Source organism: Zingiber officinale, chromosome 7B (assembly GCF_018446385.1).
Source record: "Zingiber officinale cultivar Zhangliang chromosome 7B, Zo_v1.1, whole genome shotgun sequence".
Taxonomy (NCBI): Eukaryota; Viridiplantae; Streptophyta; class Magnoliopsida; order Zingiberales; family Zingiberaceae; genus Zingiber; species Zingiber officinale.
The window spans coordinates 92,056,597-92,076,777 of NC_055999.1; the positions used below are offsets into that span (position 1 = coordinate 92,056,597).

General features: G+C 34.1%; 1 protein-coding gene across 1 annotated transcript; it reads left to right on the forward strand.

Annotated features, from left to right (window-relative positions):
- The first annotated feature begins 996 nt into the window (after positions 1-996).
- Positions 997-19,142, forward strand: LOC122006259. The gene is made up of 5 exons (XM_042561691.1): positions 997-1,238; positions 1,480-1,565; positions 1,771-1,898; positions 4,461-4,904; positions 18,302-19,142. Exons 2-5 carry the CDS (start codon positions 1,539-1,541, stop codon positions 18,714-18,716), a joined length of 1,014 nt encoding a protein of 337 aa, XP_042417625.1. The 5' UTR covers positions 997-1,238; positions 1,480-1,538; the 3' UTR covers positions 18,717-19,142.
- The last annotated feature ends 1,039 nt before the right edge of the window (positions 19,143-20,181 follow it).

The window sequence follows — 20,181 nt, forward strand, 5'->3', positions numbered from 1 at the left end:
ATTGACATCTATTCGAGTAGTAAACTATTTCACACAGTTAAAGACCTTGTTCTAAACTACCATGCATTTTAGAAGTAGTGTGTTACATTATGTTAGAGAATGTGGACAATGTGTGCATTTGTTACACACATTGTTCCACGATCTTCTCCTATATATTAGGATGGTAGGGGTTAGTTCATTTTTAGCAAAAAGTCTAGGATTTTAGCTATGGAATTGTTGAGAAATATTCGTGGCCATAACTTTCTCATCAATTGTAAGAGCAACTTCCTTCCTTCGGTCTTGTCTCAGTCTAATTCTCTAAGATCTTCTCCAGAGTAAGGTACGAGATTTACTAATACAATATTTTTGTTCTATTTTCAATACATTACATATATAACATTCTTGCTAAGAAAATTTTTATTCAATGGAGTTATATTAATAAAAAATATTTTAAAATTATTTGATGCCTTCATAGAAGGCACACCCTAATGATAGGACTTTTTACTCGTCTTCATAAAGCTAATAGCGAACCTAATAAATATATATGCAACTCTTGAAAGGTCCAACCTATAAACATCAAAGTTGATTCTCTTATAAATGACTATAGTAGTCTAAAGTCAAAAGAACAATTGCATTTGTCCAACTTGAAAAATTCTTACATTACCAAGTTAATTCTCATGACAAGTGCATATAGTAAATTGTTCTTTAACATTTTGCTTATGTACTTATTTATTGCCCGCTAATGAAAAAAATTAAAATTGAAACAAAAAAAAGGTAGCTTTGGGTTTTATTTGTACCTTAAAGAGGGGAAACGGTGAAAAAATTTTATTTAAATTCACACATCTTAAATCTACGTCAAGAAAGTTTTTTTTTTTCCTTCAAAAAATTAAGTAGATAAATAAAATAGAAAATTTTCTCTTGTTTCCGTCCTTTGTCCCGAGTAGACCCAATTTTAAAAAGGTCAAAACTAGAATTTCGTAATATATTTCTTATCACGAATAAATGCAGGTTTTGTTTCAATTATCTGTATCCTCCTTTTAACTTCCCGAACAAAACCTAATCTAAGCTCCCTCCTGCTTCCACTTCTCCTCCTCCCCTCCCCCTTCCGCTTCTCTCCCTCTCCTAGCGCTTCTCCTCGTCTTCTTATCTTCATCTATATCACCCATATTAATCTCTCTAGCATATCACCCTCGATAGGGAGTACGACGCCGTAACCCATCCGTCGCCTAGAGTCGGGCATGGTTGCCAGTTTCGCACAGGTCTGTCTTCTTTCCTTTCCATTTGCTTCCATTGACTAGTATTTTTTTTTTTCAACTTATTATTTTTTGTTACTTTATCATCTTTTGCGAACCTGGGTGAATTTGTCATATTTTGTTTTTTCCAATCTTTAAAATGATCATGGTGTCATTATTTTCCCCATATTTTCTTTTGAATCCTGAAGGATGACATGCTTATTGATTTTGAATTTAACTAAATACTTGGCTGTTCATATTTCTTCAGTTCTATGGTGAAACTTCAGTGGCTGTTGAAGATTGATATGTGGATCTGAAGTAGGTGTAATGGCGTCAGTAATTCATCAGATGCAGGTTCTTGTTAAACTCTATGACCAAATGTATATTGCAAACAATTTTTAGCTCATAGGTTTCATATTCAAGAACTTTATCATGCAGTTCATAGTTCATACATTTAGCTTCTATCTTAGTTTCCATGCATGCCTAATTCCCTTCGTGATTTACATATCATTTTTAAATAATTTTTCCCTAAGATTATGCTACTTTTGTTGGCTTTTAGGGACCTCTTTCTTCACATTCATCTAGTTATAAACCATCAGCAAGAGGGGTGAATTGGAGAACCTCGACAGTTCAATTCAGTAAGAGAATTCCTGACGTTGTATCATTGAAGTATGATATCAATTTCAGGTAAGTATGTTGGATTTAATTGGCCACAGTTCTATTATGGCTGTTAGTCTGACATTATATATAGTGTGTTTGCTGTTGATTATTGAGTATGAAGCACATTAAAATAGCAACCAACTTAGTTGTGGTATATAAAACAACAATCACCACCATGACTGTGTTCCAGTGCATATTTTTACTAGTTATTGCATTCCAGTTATTTGTATGAGAAATTTGGGAGATCAACCGTGTGAACTAGTTAATGCAAACAACATTAGTTTCAAACATTGTTACCCTTGATTCCATCCAAGACAAGCTCTAAATAACAATGCTAACATCTTGTAGAATATTGTAGAATGTTCTTGTTTCCTTTAACCCTAGCTTTCTCTTCCATTGTCTTTTAGTCGCCGTTTGTACAATATCTCTTGCCATTTCATAACATCAACGTCACTTCTCATCAAAATTCCACTATCTCTAACTCTTGTGCAATACCATACAACAGTCAAATCCTCATTAGAAGACACAAACTCAATAGGAACAATTATCTTTAATGGTCAATGAAAAGGACAATTATTTATCTAAAGGAGCAACCCTCTAAAGGTAGACCATCCAGCTGGAAAATTTAAAACAGTATGGTTATGCCATGGCTAATTAATTTCATAAACAACGAGATAGAAGAAAATTATCTCCTATATGATATAGTGAGAGAAATCTAGAAAGCAGTGAGGGAAACTTATTCAAATAAGGAAAATACCTTACACTTGTTCGAAATAGAAATTTTCTACATGATTTGCGGCAAAGAGATTTGACAGTGACCCAATATTTTAACACTCATGCACTATTAGCAACAAATTGATACGTGCGAAGAATATTTATGGAATTGCTTTGAAACAAGTAAAGTATAGGTAAATTATTGAAAAGAAAAGTGTGGACAAATTCTTATTCAGTCTCAACAAAAACCTTGATGAAGTTCGAGGAATTTAGGGGATGAGGCGACAACTCAACTTTCGAAAAGCTTTTGCAAAGGTGAAAGAAGGAAAAAGATGATGTAAGGGATTTTAGCTGCCACACCTCAAGCGGAAAATTTTGCCCTAGCTGTTTATGGGCCAGAGAATCAAAGAATCAAGGCATTGACAATGACAGATGAGGGAACGCTCATATTGTCAACATTGCAGCAACCTGGCCACACTAAGGAAGCATGTTTAAGATTCATGGAAAACCAGCAGCTTGCAAGCCCTCATGTCCACAAAATCGAGACAACATCGCAATCAGTGAAGAAACTTCTGGGCATGCCGAGTCTAATCCTTTTAGCAAAGAACAACCTGAGATTTTGAAAGAATTGATCGAACAATCACAATTATCCAATGATATTCTAACAATTGAGACTGGATTTTTATTGTATAACTTAATTCTATTAGTGGCTCAAGCGTTAAAAAGATTATCCCCACACGTTATCAAATCTGGTAAATTTTCAGATGGAAACTATCCCTACTCACCCAAACGAACCCATGATACCATACCTTGATTTTCTTCCCTAAAGAGTTCCTCTTCTCCAACTATTAGTCTTAGTCTTTGGCAGTAATCAATCAGGAAACAACAAAGAGCTTATCACTTATCCTACGAGGGAAAAGAACCAAGGGAGATAGAACACCAGGTACTCCTTGAGCACATCTAAGTACAGAATTAATTAGCAACAAAGTTACACTGCTTTCACCTTAAAATAATTGGGTAAACATTATAATGTGCATGCAGAAAGTATCAAACCAACTGATGCCGCATCTCATAAAGTACAAACTGGAGATTATTGGACAAGTATCAAAATAATTCTTTTGGTCGCATCATCCCTTCTTCTTGTTTGATGTCACAAAGTGTGCTAAGTGATATAGTTTGCATTTGTGCAACTATTATATGCTTATTAATTTTCTCTTTTTGTGGGCATTTGTATAAATGTTTATAATGTTTGACATCATGAAGAATCTGAATTGAATTATTTCACATTCTTGGAAATATTATCTGCTTATTAGTTTACCCTTTCCATGAATTGTTGAAGTGAACTAATTTGCATTCTTGGTACTATTATCTTCTTATTAATTTACTCTTTTCGTGGGTATCTGTAAATATGTTTGACTAAGTAGATGTAGACTTGGGAACCATTTTTCCTTTTATGCTAATGTTCATTCAGTGATAAATTGTTACTTTTCTGCAACTGTTCTTTTTAAACTCCTTATTCTTTAAAGGGTTTTTCTTGGAGTGAGACTACATTATGCCCTTTCTCAACTCTTAATATTTGCTGTAATCATACTTGATGTTATTATTGTTGCACCGTACTTTCATTGAAATAGGTTTTGAATTTTGAAGGTTTTCCTGTGTATGATGGAAAGAGGTCTTTATTATTATTATTATTATTATTATTTAGTTGGTTTTCTCTGAAATTTTTTTGCGTATGAAATTATTTTCCTCATATGAAAGGCTCCTCCTTATGGTTCATGTGGGCTATTCTTGCTACATTTACTTTCCAAGTACATGTGGTTCCTATTTACTTTGCATGTTAGCAATTCTCATGGTTTGCTACAAATGCTATGACAGAGATCGCCCTATTTGTTTCAAGAAGAAAGCTTTCAGAGTTTCTTCTTTTAAAGGCAATGTAAAGAGAGATACGCCCGACAAAAAGGACTCAAAAATTTCTAGACCATCAGTCCAGATTTCTAGGATGCAGCAAGAAAAAGAGGAGTTTCTGGCCGAGTCTCTTGATATCAAAAAACATCCACTACCTTATGCATCTGAAGGGAAAGAGAGATTGGCAGTGAGATATATAGCAATTAAAGAATCATTTGCGAAGTGGCTCATCATGTTGCGTGCAGCACCAACCAACCCAACAGTGAATGATAATCTTAGTGAAAGAATATGCCACTATGCCACATCTGGAACTCAGCACAGTGCAGTTGAACCAAAGGCAGGGAGTATTCCAAAAGCTATTTTTGCATATCTCTTAGGAGTTGATGCAGCCATATCGATCCCATTTTTTATATTGTAAGTTTCAGCATAACTACTTTTTCTCTTCAGCTTATGAGGCTCTCTAACTATTACAAAGTCTTGAACTCCGTACTGTTTTCATTATCACAAGCAGAGTTTGTCTTTCTTGGCTAGATTGCTGTATGAGATTGCGTGATTGAATATTTATAGAACCCTGCTTAAATTAATCTTACTATTTTTTTGGAATTTAATTGTTACTATGCATATAGAAGACCTGTGTTAACTATCCTGTTTGCAAATACGTTCCTGAGATGAACCAATTAATCAAAATTAGCAAGTGCATCTTAGGCAAAGTAGATCAGGATATTTATGCAATTTGTGATGCTATCCTCATGGAAGCCAGTAAAACCGCTATTCTACACTTATCACGTAAGCTAACTATTCATATATGCATCTCCATATTGTCATTTATGTTGATTTGTGCAGGAAAAGAATGTAAATAAACAGTCTTAAGTTTGCTATAACCAATATGAACGTGTATAGTTAACCATACTGTATCCTTGGGTGTGTCAAGCATTTAAGACATTGGAAATGTACACAACAATAACCCATAGTCTCCAATTTTTGTTCGGCCACATGGATCTTTTCTGTTTTCCCATCATTGAACTCTATGTACAGCAGTATAACTAGGTGACAATCTAGTTACAATCAGCCTCTATGTTTATAATATTTTGACATTGTTTTCCATTGGTTGCACACTTAAAACTAGTCTGTACATGAGCTTTATACTAAGACTTTTTAGCTATCAACTTTCACCCATGTTAGAACCTTGAGGCTGACACTATAGTATGAAGCAACATCAATGATATGTGGCCTAAGGAGTAAGGAGTGACTAGGATATGCAAGCTTAAACAAGGAAATTATGACCTCAAATAAAATCTTAAAATGTGGTTTGAAATTCTCTCAAGGTCCTTTAAGTTGGCCTTAAATCTAGAGAAGTTGATCATTTAGTCTTTACTCAAAATAGTACCATCGATGTTATAGTTTTAATGATTTATGTTTATGATATTCTATACTGTATTATATTCATAAAAAAAACCCAAAGCCAAATTTAAGAAGGCAACATTACTTTCTTGGAGTAGAAGTCGCCTAGCTGTCTAGTATTATCTTTATCTCAGAAAATATGCAACGTATCTTTTGTAAAGTCGGTATGTTTGGATACAAACTCACATTAATGTAGAACCATAATATAATATAGAAGATGATGACTTTGAAAATTCTTTTCATTGTAGAATCACTTGATCAGAGATATCATTTACATTCAAGATCATGAGTCAGTTCCCACAAAAGCTCAAGAAATCTCATTGTGACATATTAAAAATCCTATAATTTATTAAATGATCTTCAAGAAAAGTATTACAAAAATTTATGAACATCAGAATATTGGTGCATTTTCTTCTGCTATTTATATGATATATCTTTGGTAGAAGTTTCACTTCAGGATTCTGGATATATGTGAAAGGCAATTTGGTAATGTGAAAAGTAAGATTGTTGTAGCATGATCTAGTGTGGAGGCTGACTAACTTATCAGATAATTTTTATGATAATCTTTTCTTGATAATATACGTTACGACAATGAGATAGCCATTTACATTGCAAACAATTCAGTGACTTATGAATGCACTAAATGCATTGACGTAATTTGTTATGTCAAAGAACCTGTCATATGCCTTTGAAGAACAAATCTTGATATTTTTTCTAGCCTTTTTTTTTAAATTCGATTTGTGCTTTTGTGTGACAAGCTGAGTATAACACATATCTATGCTCCATTTTGAAAGAGAATGATATAAGTTAGTTAGTTATTCTGGAGTATACAAATAAATGACTTGTATGCCTATCTTAGCTTAGTATAAGAACATTATATCTAAGGGGGTGTTTGGTTCATTGAAGGGAATGAGAATAAGAATGGAATTGATAGAGGTAGGGAATGAAAATGGGGGCTTTCCCATTCCCCTCCTTTTACTAGGGAATGACTCATTCCCATGTTTAGGGTAATGAATCCATGGGACCCATCACTAATCTCCCAAACTAAACACCCACTTTCAATCCCTTTCCCATTCCTCACTCTCATTCCATCCAACCAAGCACCCCCTAAGTTTCCACTTATATGTCACATTTTTCTCAAGACAAACAACTCTAGCTAAAATTTAGATCATGTATACAAGCAATAGAAAAACTATAGTTTAGTTTGATGAGATCCTGCTGAGCTTGTTGCCTTTCTTTTATGTTGGTTGGAATATTAACAACTAGCTATGATTCACAGGCCTCTTTGATTAAATAAAAATTTATTTAATTAAATTTAAAAATAGTTTGTTTATTTATTTACTATTTTAATTTGTTTTATTGGGATATCTTATAATGGCAATTATAGTTGCAATAGATGTGAATTGATTATTTTATTTGAAAAGAAACCTATTTTTAAATTTAAATGTGATTTTATAAAAATCTTATCTAAGATTCTCAAATTTAATTCAGCTCAGTTTTAAATTAAGTAAATTTAATTATAAAATTTTGAATCTAGATAAAACCTAATATATATGTATATATATTTTAGGTTTAAAAATTTATTTATTTTTAATATCTTTATTTTTCGTCCAATCTAATAATTATAATTATATCGAACAAAAAAAATCAAATTAAAATTAAATGATAGTTATAAATTATTTCACCAAAGCCAATAGTTTTTTGTTAGTAGGTCTTTATTATACCAAATATAAAAAGATTGTTGGGACTATTGATGCAACTAAAGGAGTTGAATAAATGGTAGTTGATTTTTGTTGTTTCGTTCTATCTTGCTTGTTTATAAGATGTTAGTAGGCAGTGAAAGATTAAATAAAAAATAGAAACACAAAAATACAAGCACACAAAATATCCTTCATGTGGTTTGATCCAATCTTACTCCACAGCTTGTGATCTATCGGTGGATCACTCCCCGGATCACCGCTATCTTTTCTTCTTTTTAGATACCTTCTAGTGACGCAATTACAACAATGCAAAGAATATAAGCAAGAATGGATGATACAAGTAAATAAATTTTACACAAATGAGATCTTGCATTAGGTTGCCGACCAACATCAAACAAAGGCAAAAATGCTATGTATGGATCCAACAAACTATTGTGCTAATGCTAAGTCCTTTTATAAAAGGAACATGTTGCAGCAAGTGTTAGGAATGGTGATGTCGAGAGGGAGGGGGGGGGGGGGGGGGGGTTGAATAGCGATTTGCTTCGATCGTTTGATTTCGTGTGCTTATCTATAATAGATTAGTACGCAGCGGAAAGAAAAACATAAAACACAAGCACACAACTAATCGTTTTTTACATGGTTCGGAACCTTTGGTTCCTAATCCACGACCTATCTTTCTAGCGATATCACCACTATCCTTCTCCTCGTCAGATATTTTCTGATGGCGGAGTAAGCTCTTACAATTCCTTTCCTTATAAACAATACAAAACTAAGATAAAGATACAAATAAAATTGAATACAATTGAAACAAGAAGTTTACACTAATGGAACTTTGCTTTGATCACTTTTGGTTCCTTTGGTTTTCCTCTTAAAGATTCAGAAATGCAGCAACACTCTCTTCTAAAACCCTTAATAATCGGCGGCGAAATCCTCCATGAAACACTTATTTTATAACCTTCACGTCGGGGTTCAGGTCAGGGTCGCAACTGATCTCCGCCTAAGAGTTGACTGCTAGTGCCCATCAGTCGATTACCTTGTGGAATTCGACCATTTCACCTACATAATAGCTCTTTCTAGCTCAACTTTGATTACAACAGTCGGCGATTCATTACCATCAATCGTTTGATGCCAAATTAGTCAAGTGTCGCAACCAAGTTCAAAATATCATGTTCAGTCAAGTTGATGAGCTGTTCTAGACAATCTATTTGCTCTAATAGTGTCATTAGTCGATTGCTCATAAACCCTCTCAAACCCCAAACTAGGGATTTAGCGGTTCATTTATCGATTGCTACTTCATAACAGTTGACTGATATATCCGTTTGAATCTTATCAAGGCTAAATTCTTTCATTGTCTAGTATTTGGTTGATCTCAGCTTACTAGGAGTTCCTTTTCCTACCATCTAATCAACTTTGACTTGTTGAGATTTTCTGTTGCCTAACATTTGGTAACTTTTGTTGGTATAGGGAGCACCATATAATCGAAGTTTTGATGTTGACAAAGGTTCAATGTTAAGTTTTATTGTGATATAACTATTTGATCAAGTGCGCATGTAACTTAACTAGGAAAGTCAAAGTAGGTCAAGCTGATTGAATACTAGGTATGTACAAGTCCTAGTAGGTCAGCTGGGCTGGATACTAGGCAAGGAAGTCTAGGCATATCAAGGACACTAGGCAGTGGAAGTCTAGATGGGTCAGTGAAATGTACATCTAACAGATTGACTTGATGGGTCAACGAGGATTGAACATCAAGTGAGAAAAAAGTTTTGGCAGGTTAAGTGATCGAATGCTGAGTAGAGGAAGTCTAAATAGGTTTGGAGAATTGGATATTTGGCTAACGGTAAGTTGAGGTAAGCTCATGGAGTCGAGTGGTTCTTCTGAAAAAAGAACGGGTAAGGATGAGCTCTCGTTATAGGGATAACCTTACGCGATAGTTCGACTAAAGGGGTTTACTCAAATTCCGAAGTCAAGACTATATTATACTTTAAATTGTCATATTTCTATGGTAACTCTATTTTGTATGGATCGATAGATTAATCAACCCGATTGGTAGATTAGACGATTCGGTAGACCGAATGGCTAAGCTCGGTCGACTGAATGCTGGTGTTAGTTGTCTATATGCTGATGTGACATCTGACGTGGACATGATAAGTGGCTGATGTGACACAGGATAAGGACCACTCCGCTGATGTGGCATGCAAATAAGGTTTGACGAGCTGACGTGTCACAAGGCGCGGTCAAGGATAAGGATTGCGGTGCTGCAGAAGATTAACATCGAGGAGCTGATGTGGCGGAAGGAAATTGGTCAAAGGCCGGATCGGTAGGCTGACCTTATAGATCGGTAGACCGATCAACCATATATGGATTCGGTTTTCGAGGTGATTAGTATATTATAGGGCTGATCGGTAGATTGATCAGGGCCTATAAAAGAAGGCTCGACCGAAGGCTTTGATAATCTTGCTTACGAGCTCTTGCTCTCGCCTCGCTTCAAAACTCCGACGCAATGCCACCGTGCTACTTCGACAACGAAGCAACTCTTCGTAATCTTTTATTTGTTGGTATATTTGTTATTTCGTTTCATCTTCGTGCTTTCATTTTCTAGGAATTGTAAGCTTGTTACCATTCTTCATCTTTGTAAAAGACAAGTCTCTCCTTTTGAGAAAGAGATTACTAATGGATTACCCAATGAAAACAATCAACGATTGCAAGCCTTAGACCAGCAGCCGAAGGTTGTTAACCAAGTAAAAATAAACAAGTCATTTTCTTTGTGTTTATTTCTGCTGCCCAACTTTTAAAAGGAAAATAAGTTTTAAACGAGTAAGCGACGTGCGCTATTTTCCCCATGTAGTGCTACTCCAATCTTGTAACTTTGACCTATCAGGTCTTCATCATTGCCTAGCATATGGTCAACTTTGACCTACTTGAACTTCATCACTATCAAACATCCGGTTCTTCTTGACCCGTTTGGACTTCCTTTCTCATACTTAACATTCTATTCCGTCTTTTATGACTTGTTAGGGCTTCCTTCGTTGTCAAATGTTTTGTCTTCTATTACCCACTTGATTTCACGTCTCATGGCAAGTATATGGTTCCATGACCTACTTAAACTTCACCTCTCATGCCAACTCCTGGTTAGATTTTCAATCGCCAAGTGTTTAGTCAACTATGACCACTTGGACTTCTCTCTTGCTAACTCTCTATTAGACTTCCTACTATCAAGTGTCCAGTCAACCGTGACCATTTGGACTTCTCCAATTTCTTGGTTAACTTTAATCTACTTGACTTTTCACTCAACCATTCACATCCAAATCAATCTTGGTCAAGCTAACCCGAGGTTGATTGCATTTACAATCTCCTCTTCCAACAAACTCTTTTACCTGACGTCTTGCTCTCGTTAACAAACATATTGAACGATTGACCTCAACTTACCATGACTTTCTTTGCCTACCATCCAATTAACTTTGACTTGTTGAGACTTTCCGTTGTCTAGCATTTGGTCAACTTTAACATGCTGGGACTTCACCATTGTTTAGCATCCAATCAACCTTGACCTGCCTGAATTTCATCACTATCAAACATTCATTTCTTCGTTTGGATTTCCTTTCTTGTACTTAACATTTCATTTGGGCTTCTATGACTTGTCATGACTTCCCGGCCAAGTGTTTGGTGTTCTTTTACCCACTTAAACTTTACTTCTCAGGCCAAGTATCCGGTCCTCCATGACTCACTTAGACTTCACCTCTCATATTAACTCTTTGTTAGACTTCCAATCGCCAAGTGTTTAGTCATCCATGACCCACTTGGACTTCTATCTTACTAAGTCCTTGTTAGACTTCTAATTGTCTAGTGTCTGATCAACCGTGACCATTTGAACTTTTTTTCAAGTATCTGGTCAACCTTAATCTACTTGACTTTTCGTTCAACCATTCATATCCAAATCAATCTTGGTCAATCGGACCCAAGGTCAATTGCATTTACAATCTCCTTCTCCAACAAACTCTCCTACTTGACGCCTCACTCTCGTTAACAAACATATTTTCAAATATCGAAACTCAACTCGAGCTAATTTGAGTTTGATCAACCGAGCTTGGTCAACCTTGACCATAGGCTGATTCCATCACTACTTTATTCTTTTTTGATGTTTGACAATATGTTTAAGTTAGGTTATCTCATTAGCCCAACATTTTACTTCTTATGTCAAAATATAAATGAATTATTTCCCTCTTTAACCTATATCAAAAAGATTCTACAAAATCTATTCTCTTCTTTATTCCTAACTTATGTCAACGTTTTAATGGAGGTTTTCTGCCTTTCATTTTATCCAAAAGTACATCTCATCTTAACTTCATTTCTTAATATGAGATGTTCCTCTCCCCTTAAAGAAATTCATTTCTTCTTAAATCATTTCTCATGCCTTTAAGGTGGACTTCCCTCTATGCTTCTCTTTGATTATTGCACCAATAATATTTTGGATTTTTTAAACCTTTAGGAAATTTTAAATTCTATCTTAAACTTTAACCTCCCTTCAAGTCTTGTTCTCCCCCCTTTTTAACATCCCTTTCGCATTTTCATTAAGAAAATTCTCTCTGAATACTTGTCCTAGCATATCAGAGGGTAGAGATACCTAAAATATCTAGGAGTAAGCTTAGATAATTGAAACAACTTATCAACAGTCGATTGATAACATCAACAATCAACCGTCCAACGAAATTAAAAAATGTATAAGTAATTCTATAATTTTTGAAAAATCATGAAAACTCATACCGACATTACTCGTGTCAAATACTATCAATGAAAAATAGTTTGTTTTTTTTATAAAAATACTAATTTTCAATGAACGACAAAGTTGGAAACTATTGGAACCTTCAATATTTCATTATAATTTTGTATCAACCTAATCAATGAGGATTTCTATCAACAAATAAAGTTCATCAAGGTTTTTTAAAATAATTTTAATTTTTTTTTTCAAAATTAATTTTCAATCATGATCTATAGGCTAAATACATCAAATCCATATGATTGGATGAAACTTAGCTCATCTAGATGCACCATGTTAGCATCTTGAACTTAGCTTATCATCCTAACATCTCATTTGTGTTTAATGTATCTGAATACCCACATAAGTCATATTATGATTTTCGTGAGATGTAAAGAATTTCCCTAAACTAAGGGATCATGTATATCTATCTAGACATTCTTAACTTAAGCATCCTACTTAGGATTTCAAATAATGTCATTTATCCTTAAAAATAGCAGTCTGGTGCACGAAACTCCCAATGCAATGTCCTGGAGAAGGATCTATTACATGTAGATTTATCCTGTTTTGTAAGAGACTATTTTCGGGACTCGAATCCGAGACCTCTAGGTCATACGACATCAACTTTACTATTGCACCAAGACTCCCCTTCGTCATTTATCCTTAATTGCAAAAAAATAAATCAATGCATATAAATAAACATGACATATCATATGCAAAACTTGCAAAAGAAATTCGACATACTTGAATTATGCATGCATGTCATGGCATGACATTACCAAATTCATGTATCAAGTAAAATAACCAATATCATGGCAAGATTTAATATACAATCATGTATGACATGATGCCATAGTATGTATCAACATACAAGCATGTCAAGCATAGATAGCATAATTGTAAAAATATCTTGATATCCAATCTAAGTGTCATTATTTAATATTATGTCAAATACAAAATCTGACATAAGCAGATAAACTTCCTTGAACGTTGGAATCTAACTTACCGTGCTAATTTGATCAACTTAAAAACTTAATTCTTTATTGACACACACTAAAAATCTTCCAAGATAAGATTTGAAGCTTCATTCTCAAGATGTCGCTATACCTTGAAAAAAGCCGTAGAATATCAACTTTACTATGGTTGGGCTAACTATCCTTTCAATTTTGGTTGACACATCTTATACCCATTTAGTGTAAAAATATCACATTCTTAAAAATCCAATATCTATTAGAGCTCCTTGGGTGTACTAAGTAGTTACTAGGGATAACCTCCTTAGATACCTTTTTAATGACTTTTCTAAACTTCTTAGAAGCCTCAGTTATACACTAGGAATGATCTCTCTTGCAACCTTGACTTACTCCTAGAATTATGATTTATTCTATAATTATATGGAACCCTATAAATTAGTCACTTATGATTTGTTCTATAATTATATGAAACCCTATATGGTACTTGCCTACCTAAACATAGATTTTTCTTTTTAGATCCCTTAACTTCATTAGTCATTTTTCTAAGGGTTTTCTCCAAATGATTAAGTCTAGACCTTCAAAATTTTATTTTCCTTCTCTAAAGTCATAATTCTTGATTTTTCATATCCACCTTGCTTTTGTTTTTTCTAGGCATATGTATACTCCTCTCATGTTATTATCTAGATTCTTCTCTATCTTTCTATCCTTAGTAGTTTTAGCATGATATGATCTAAAATTATTCTTAGATTTATTATAGTTCCTATTTTCATGATATTAAGCATTAAAATCATATAACTTTGTTCTAGCATCTTTTGTTATCATGACGTGAATGAATTTTATTATGAAATAATACCTCAATGTTTTCCTTAGGAGCCCCCCCTAAGTTTGAGCTTTATCCCTTGTCATTATTTAGATGCCTCCCTCTTGGATATTTATTTTGGTAATGCCCTTGTTGATTGCATCATTCTTCTTTTGACTTATCCTTAGCATTAGGTGCTTCACAAGTCTTCTTCTTTATCAATTTGGGATATTTGCTCTTATAGTGTCTCTTCTTCCTACATTCAAAGCAAATGGTATGATCTTATTTATAATGATTGAAATTGTTATACCATCTTGGTGTTGGACTCTAAATCCGTAGAGGTGACATGATTTTCCTCATCGGCCTCGGATATCGAGAGTTCCTTGTGTTCCGATGTCAATGACCTATTCCCTCTCAATGCTTGAGGTGAATGTTTCTTCTTTGCCCCTCTTAAATGTTGAGCGTCTCTTAACATCCGAGTCCTCTTGTGTCGATGAGCCTTTCTCTTTAGGCTCATCCTCATTTTGTGTCGACGATGGATTTTCATGGAGCTTTATTAGCTTTGTTCATACTCCCTTGGCAACCATGTACACACCTATCTTGCACAAAACATCATTAGAAATCAAATTAGTCAAAATTTTAATTACCTTGTCATTTATTTTATATTTTCGGATTTGCTCATCGGTCCATTTCTTTTCTTGAGGAGTCTTCCGTTGCGATTCTTTGAGACTTTAAATACCTCCATTAAGATAAAGGAGGGTTGCATTAGGTTGTCAGCCAGTATTAAAATTATGACAAATATTCAATGAATGAATTCATTAAATTATTGTTCTAATATTAGGTTGTTCCCCGAAGAAACGCATTGCAAGGTCCAATTGTAACGTCTCTGCAAGGATCGCTATATCTCCAGAACTCGGGTGTAGTGCTAAATATGCAAGAGTTCGCATTGCAAGGTCCGACTGTAACGTATCAACTTGATTGCTACATCTCTATGAGAACTTAGGTGTAATATATGTTGAGTTCTCACACTATATGTTGGATAAGAACAAATATGATAAAAAAAACTAATAATCTAAGATTTGGAACATGGAACATAGGAGCTCTCACTGGTAAATCAATGGAGATGGTAAATACGATGATTAGGGAAAGAATTAATATTTCGTGTGTACAAGAGATAAAATGGGTAGGTGAGAAGGTAAAGATGATAGAGAATTCAGGTTTTAAGTTATAGTACACAGGAAAAAAATAAGAAAGGGAGTGAGTCTTGTTGTAGATAGTTAGTTAAAAGATAAAGTTGCAGGAGTAGTTAAAAAAAGAGGATAGAATTATAACCTTTAAGATTTTAGTGAAGAAAAAAATTATGAATATAATTAGCGTATATGCATCACAAGTAGGATTAGATGAAGTTACCAAATCAAGGTTTTGGGACGATTTAAATGAAATATTACAAAACATTCTGCCAAATGAAATAATTTTAATAGGGGTGATCTAAATGAGCATGCTGGAATGAAAAATGAGCAATATGAGAGGGTACATGGAGGTTATGAGTTTGAAACGAGAAGTGAAGAAGGAAAAACTATATTAGATTTTGCGATAACATATGGTCTTATATTAATTTATACGTTTTTTTTTTAAAAGAGAAGAACATTTAGTTACGTTCAAAAGTGGGAATAATAAATTACAGATAGAAAGATTTGTAAAGATTGCAAGTCATCCTTGAAGAAAGCTTAACTACCCAACATAGATTAGTAGTGTTCGATATACACCTCAAACATAGTCTTAATAAAAAGAAAATATATATGATTTCTAGAATTAAATAGTGGAAGTTTAAGGATGGGAAGCAAAATATATTTAAGAAGGTAGGAGTACAAGCATTAGATGAAATATACGGACTTTAATACGACATGGGATAAGATGATATCAAAGTTGAAAATAGTAGCTAAGAGTATACTCAGTGAGTTAAAGGGATATGCACCAATAAGTAAGGAATCTTGGTGGTTGAATGAGAAAGTAAAAGAGAAAATGAAGAAAAAATGAATAACTTAAAAGAACGAGGAAAACTAATAAAAATATACAATAATCTAGAAAAAAGCTAAGAAAGTAGTGAATGAAGTAGATAATGAAATTTTTGAACGATTATATCAAAAACTTATAGCGATTTACTCTGATCGTTTGATTTTGTTTGCTTGTCTACAATAGATCAGTATGTAACAGAAAGAAAAACAAAACACAAACACACAGCAAACTATTTTTTATGTTGTTTGGAACCCTCGGTTTCTATTCCACGTCCTACTATCCTAGCGATAGCACCACTATCTTTCTCCTTCTTGGAGATCTTTGGAAGACTGTGAAACCTTTTACAATTTTTGTTCTTACAAGCAACACAAAACAAAAGACAATGATACTATTAAAATTGAATACAATTGAAACAAGTTTACATTAATGGAGCTTCTCTTTGATCGCCTTTGGTTGTTTTAGTTTGCCTCTCGAAGGTTTGGAAATACAATAGCACTCTCCTTTTGTCAATGTGTTGTTTACAATTGAGGTAGTCGATGCGCGATGGGTGTTGTTGTTGTTGTGATGTGCTAGCAATGTTGATGCCTTAGAGGGAGCATGCGACTGAAAGCAATAAGATGGAGACAACAAGATCTTCACAGTATATTGCCATAAGCGCTCGTGGCAATGCAATAAGAATAAAAAATTTACTATGCTATTTTTCTCTCTTTTCTAACAATAGCATTTTTTTCCTATTTTTTTCACAAAATTTCTTCCTTTGTCTCTCTTTTTCTCCATTTTTTTACATCTCTGTTTTTTCTCACTTTTCTCCCTCTCTTTTTTTGAATCTTCCACTTTTTTTTCTCACTCTGTCGGGCTCTATTTTTTTCCTTTTCCCCCCTTTTTTTCTCCTTTTCTCTCCCAATAACATTTTTTTTAGATGGTGAGGTTGGTGATGCACGACTATAGCCAAGTTGACGATGCACAAAATGATGAGACGGGCATGAGAATCTAATTAGAACTTAGTAACGGATGGAAATAGAGAAATAATGATGATGGTGGAACAAAAATATAAAAGGTACAGATGAAAGTAGATGTTCAGAGGATGTGAGGGAGGAAATGATGTATGTGATGATGAGAAAAAAGTTAAATCACAATGGTTATAAACTTTTTTAATTCTAAAATACAAAAAAAAACAGCAAATTAGATATGTATTATCAATCTAATTAATAATTAAGTAAATAGTTAATAACAATAAACAAATTAATTAAACACTACCACTTATATTAAGTAAAGTTAGTAATGCTATTAATAATTGAATTAACTGAGTATCCCAATTATCATTCTGCTCATAAATTCAAACTGTGACATGGCTTGAGATTTTAAAGCTGAGCTTTAGCTTGACCTTGCTGGTATAAATTTCATCAGAGTTGAGCATGAGTTGGCTTGGTTAGCAAGCAAATTTTCAAACTGGTGTACGTCTTGGTTTTTAATTTTATGGACTAGAATAAATTCAACCTTAACCTTCGGGGATCTAAATTGAATCAAAATGTTAGTAGGATTGATTCAAATAGACAAGGAAATAATAATAAATTTTCATATTTTATTTTCTGGTTCTTTAATTTAATACTTTTTTGGATTAAATTAGACATACATATTCTTATAACTATTTATGTGTAGGGCTATTGTATGCTACATCTTAACATATTCTAATATTTGTTCAGTTTGATTCCTTTTGGTATGCATAGTTAAACAGAATTCAAACAGAAGCAGCCACACTGCAAAACTAAAAATTTGGCTTGTATGGGTTTCCTTTTGGTTTTAATGCCCGCCTCCTCATTGTACATTGTTTCCATTGTTTTTCAAATGACAAAGATTTCTGCATAAGAATAACACTACTATTTTCTTGATTTTTTTTAAAAAAAATCTCGTTTATAAAGTGATGTTTTTTTTTTGAAAAAAATAGTTTTTTTGTTCAACTGTAGGTAAAGAGGCATAACCTGTGTCCGTCTTCTATACCCTGTATCAACACGACAGTTTATTGTTGTTTTTGTTTAGTTGTGTAGTTTTCTGAAGGTGGAGAAAAATCTTGTTATATTTGTTTCATCCTCTCGAGAATTAGACACTCGTTTAGTTACCCAAACAACTTAAATATAAGTGTCATTTGCTGATTAATTACTTTTTTCTGGCAGCATCCCTTTCTATCTGACTATTAAAATTATCCATGGAGCTGAAGCAGCAAGGGACCTTACGCCATTATGGATAGCTGGGCCACTTATAGTTGCTCTGTATGTAAAAGTGATTAAGAGGATATGTTCATTGTATATTTTCCTCTTCGCCCAGGCTGGTAAATTCGTAATGAATCTGCCCATGTATTTTCTACTAGTCTACAGTTACATAGCTGAGGGAAAGCTTAGGACATATCTATGGGCTCTTTTTGTGAAGCCTTTTGTTGACATCATTACCTTCAAATACGGGGCTTATTTTAGGTGGAAGTACGAACAGCTTAAAGTGGTGGCTGTTGAGAAGTATATTGATTACCTGGAATCAATATGGCCATACTACTGCAGAATTATCCGTTTCCTGAAGAGAGCCAATCTCATTTAGCAACGGATTCCCGTCGTGGATTCTTCCTGATGGCTCGTGTTGGAGACCAACAAGTTTTCTCTAATGGAACCTAAGACTCCCTCCCAAAGTACAAAGTCAGGACCGAGTTTATTGGTCACCCTTGTTGAACGTCTGTCATATTCAGTGGTCATATGCTTTTCTTTACAACACCATCCTATATTGATTCTTTGATCACGAGTTACGAATATCCAGAAGCCAAGGAACTTATCGATGGGTAAGCGCGTGACGCTTGTTTAATTGTCATGTCATAGTTGATATTGTTCACACTGCATATTATTATCCTACTGCAGAATATAAGTTTTGAATTTAACTTGTTTCATTATTGTTTGGTTTGTCAATGATTCACGGCTATTTTAATTGGGCTGGATATCAAATCTGATCCAGTGGAAATCTGTCTTGATACGATCTGTTTTGATTTCAGATTGATTTATTGATCATAGAAAAATATCTATTTGAATCTAACGTCAGATATAAATATCTAATTTAAAAGGGCAATTTCCCAAACCATGGAGTTGGTTATGTGATTTACCCAAATTGCGTAGGTGGTTTTGGGGTTGACCAAATCGCATAGCAATGCTAAGTTCATTTCTTATTTTACCCTTTCTCCCATTGGCATGACAATCGTTCGAAGCAAAGACTACTCTAAGCTATGCTCGCGTCTTCTTGGAGAAAGCGACCTTTGTCTGAACTAAAGGCGACAACGAGTGAACGATGCAACTTATTTTCTAGAAAATAGTGGGTTGGTGCTGAATATTTTTTGATGAACTGTGCAACTTCTTGTTACGGAGAACGGAGAATCGGTTAAAATCATCGCTCTGGTGAAGTTTTATATCCAGCGAACTTTTCAACTTATTGTACTCGAAAAAGATGATCGGAGAAAACCTAAGTTCCGGTGCAACTTGTTCTCTGACAAACAGTGCAGTTTGTCTCCAACGGTCTTCATGAGGTAGTTGTTCCCGACCACACACCTCCTTCCTAACTACAAAGTTGAAATTGATAAAATTTCGCTCCAGGCAGTGACTTTGTCAGTTCTCTATTATTGTATTAGAGCAGGGTTTAAGCGAGGTGTTTGCTGGTGGGTGTAAGCAATTGTAATGCCAACTTTAAAAATGTCAAGTATTCGTTAAATTTTGTCAATTAGCATTCCAAATATTTTGTAAATCGCATAGGCGACGGTGATATCTCAAGTTGTCCTTACAAATATTATAGCCAAGGACATCTTTGTAATATGTCTAATAATTTTTTTTGTTATTGTAAAAATAAATCACAATAGTAGTGATAGTTGAAATCGTAGTGTGGATGAAATTTTATGCTCCGATCAATCTTGTAAATAACATATAAGTTTTTTTCTACGAATCTATAAATGAATTAATATAATGTGTATATATATTAGCATTATATGGAATCTTGCTAGCGTGGTTTAATAAAATGCTGATTATCTTAT

What these genes read in the sequence shown, in the direction of transcription:
- LOC122006259 (XM_042561691.1), top strand. Translation starts at nt 1,539, where the DNA reads ATGGCGTCAGTAATTCATCAGATGCAG. An exon ending in CAGTAATTCATCAGATGCAG is followed by an intron (nt 1,566 to 1,770) that starts GTTCTTGTTAAA and finishes GTTGGCTTTTAG; the next exon opens with GGACCTCTTTCTTCACATTC. An exon ending in TCGATCCCATTTTTTATATT is followed by an intron (nt 4,905 to 18,301) that starts GTAAGTTTCAGC and finishes TTTTTCTGGCAG; the next exon opens with CATCCCTTTCTATCTGACTA.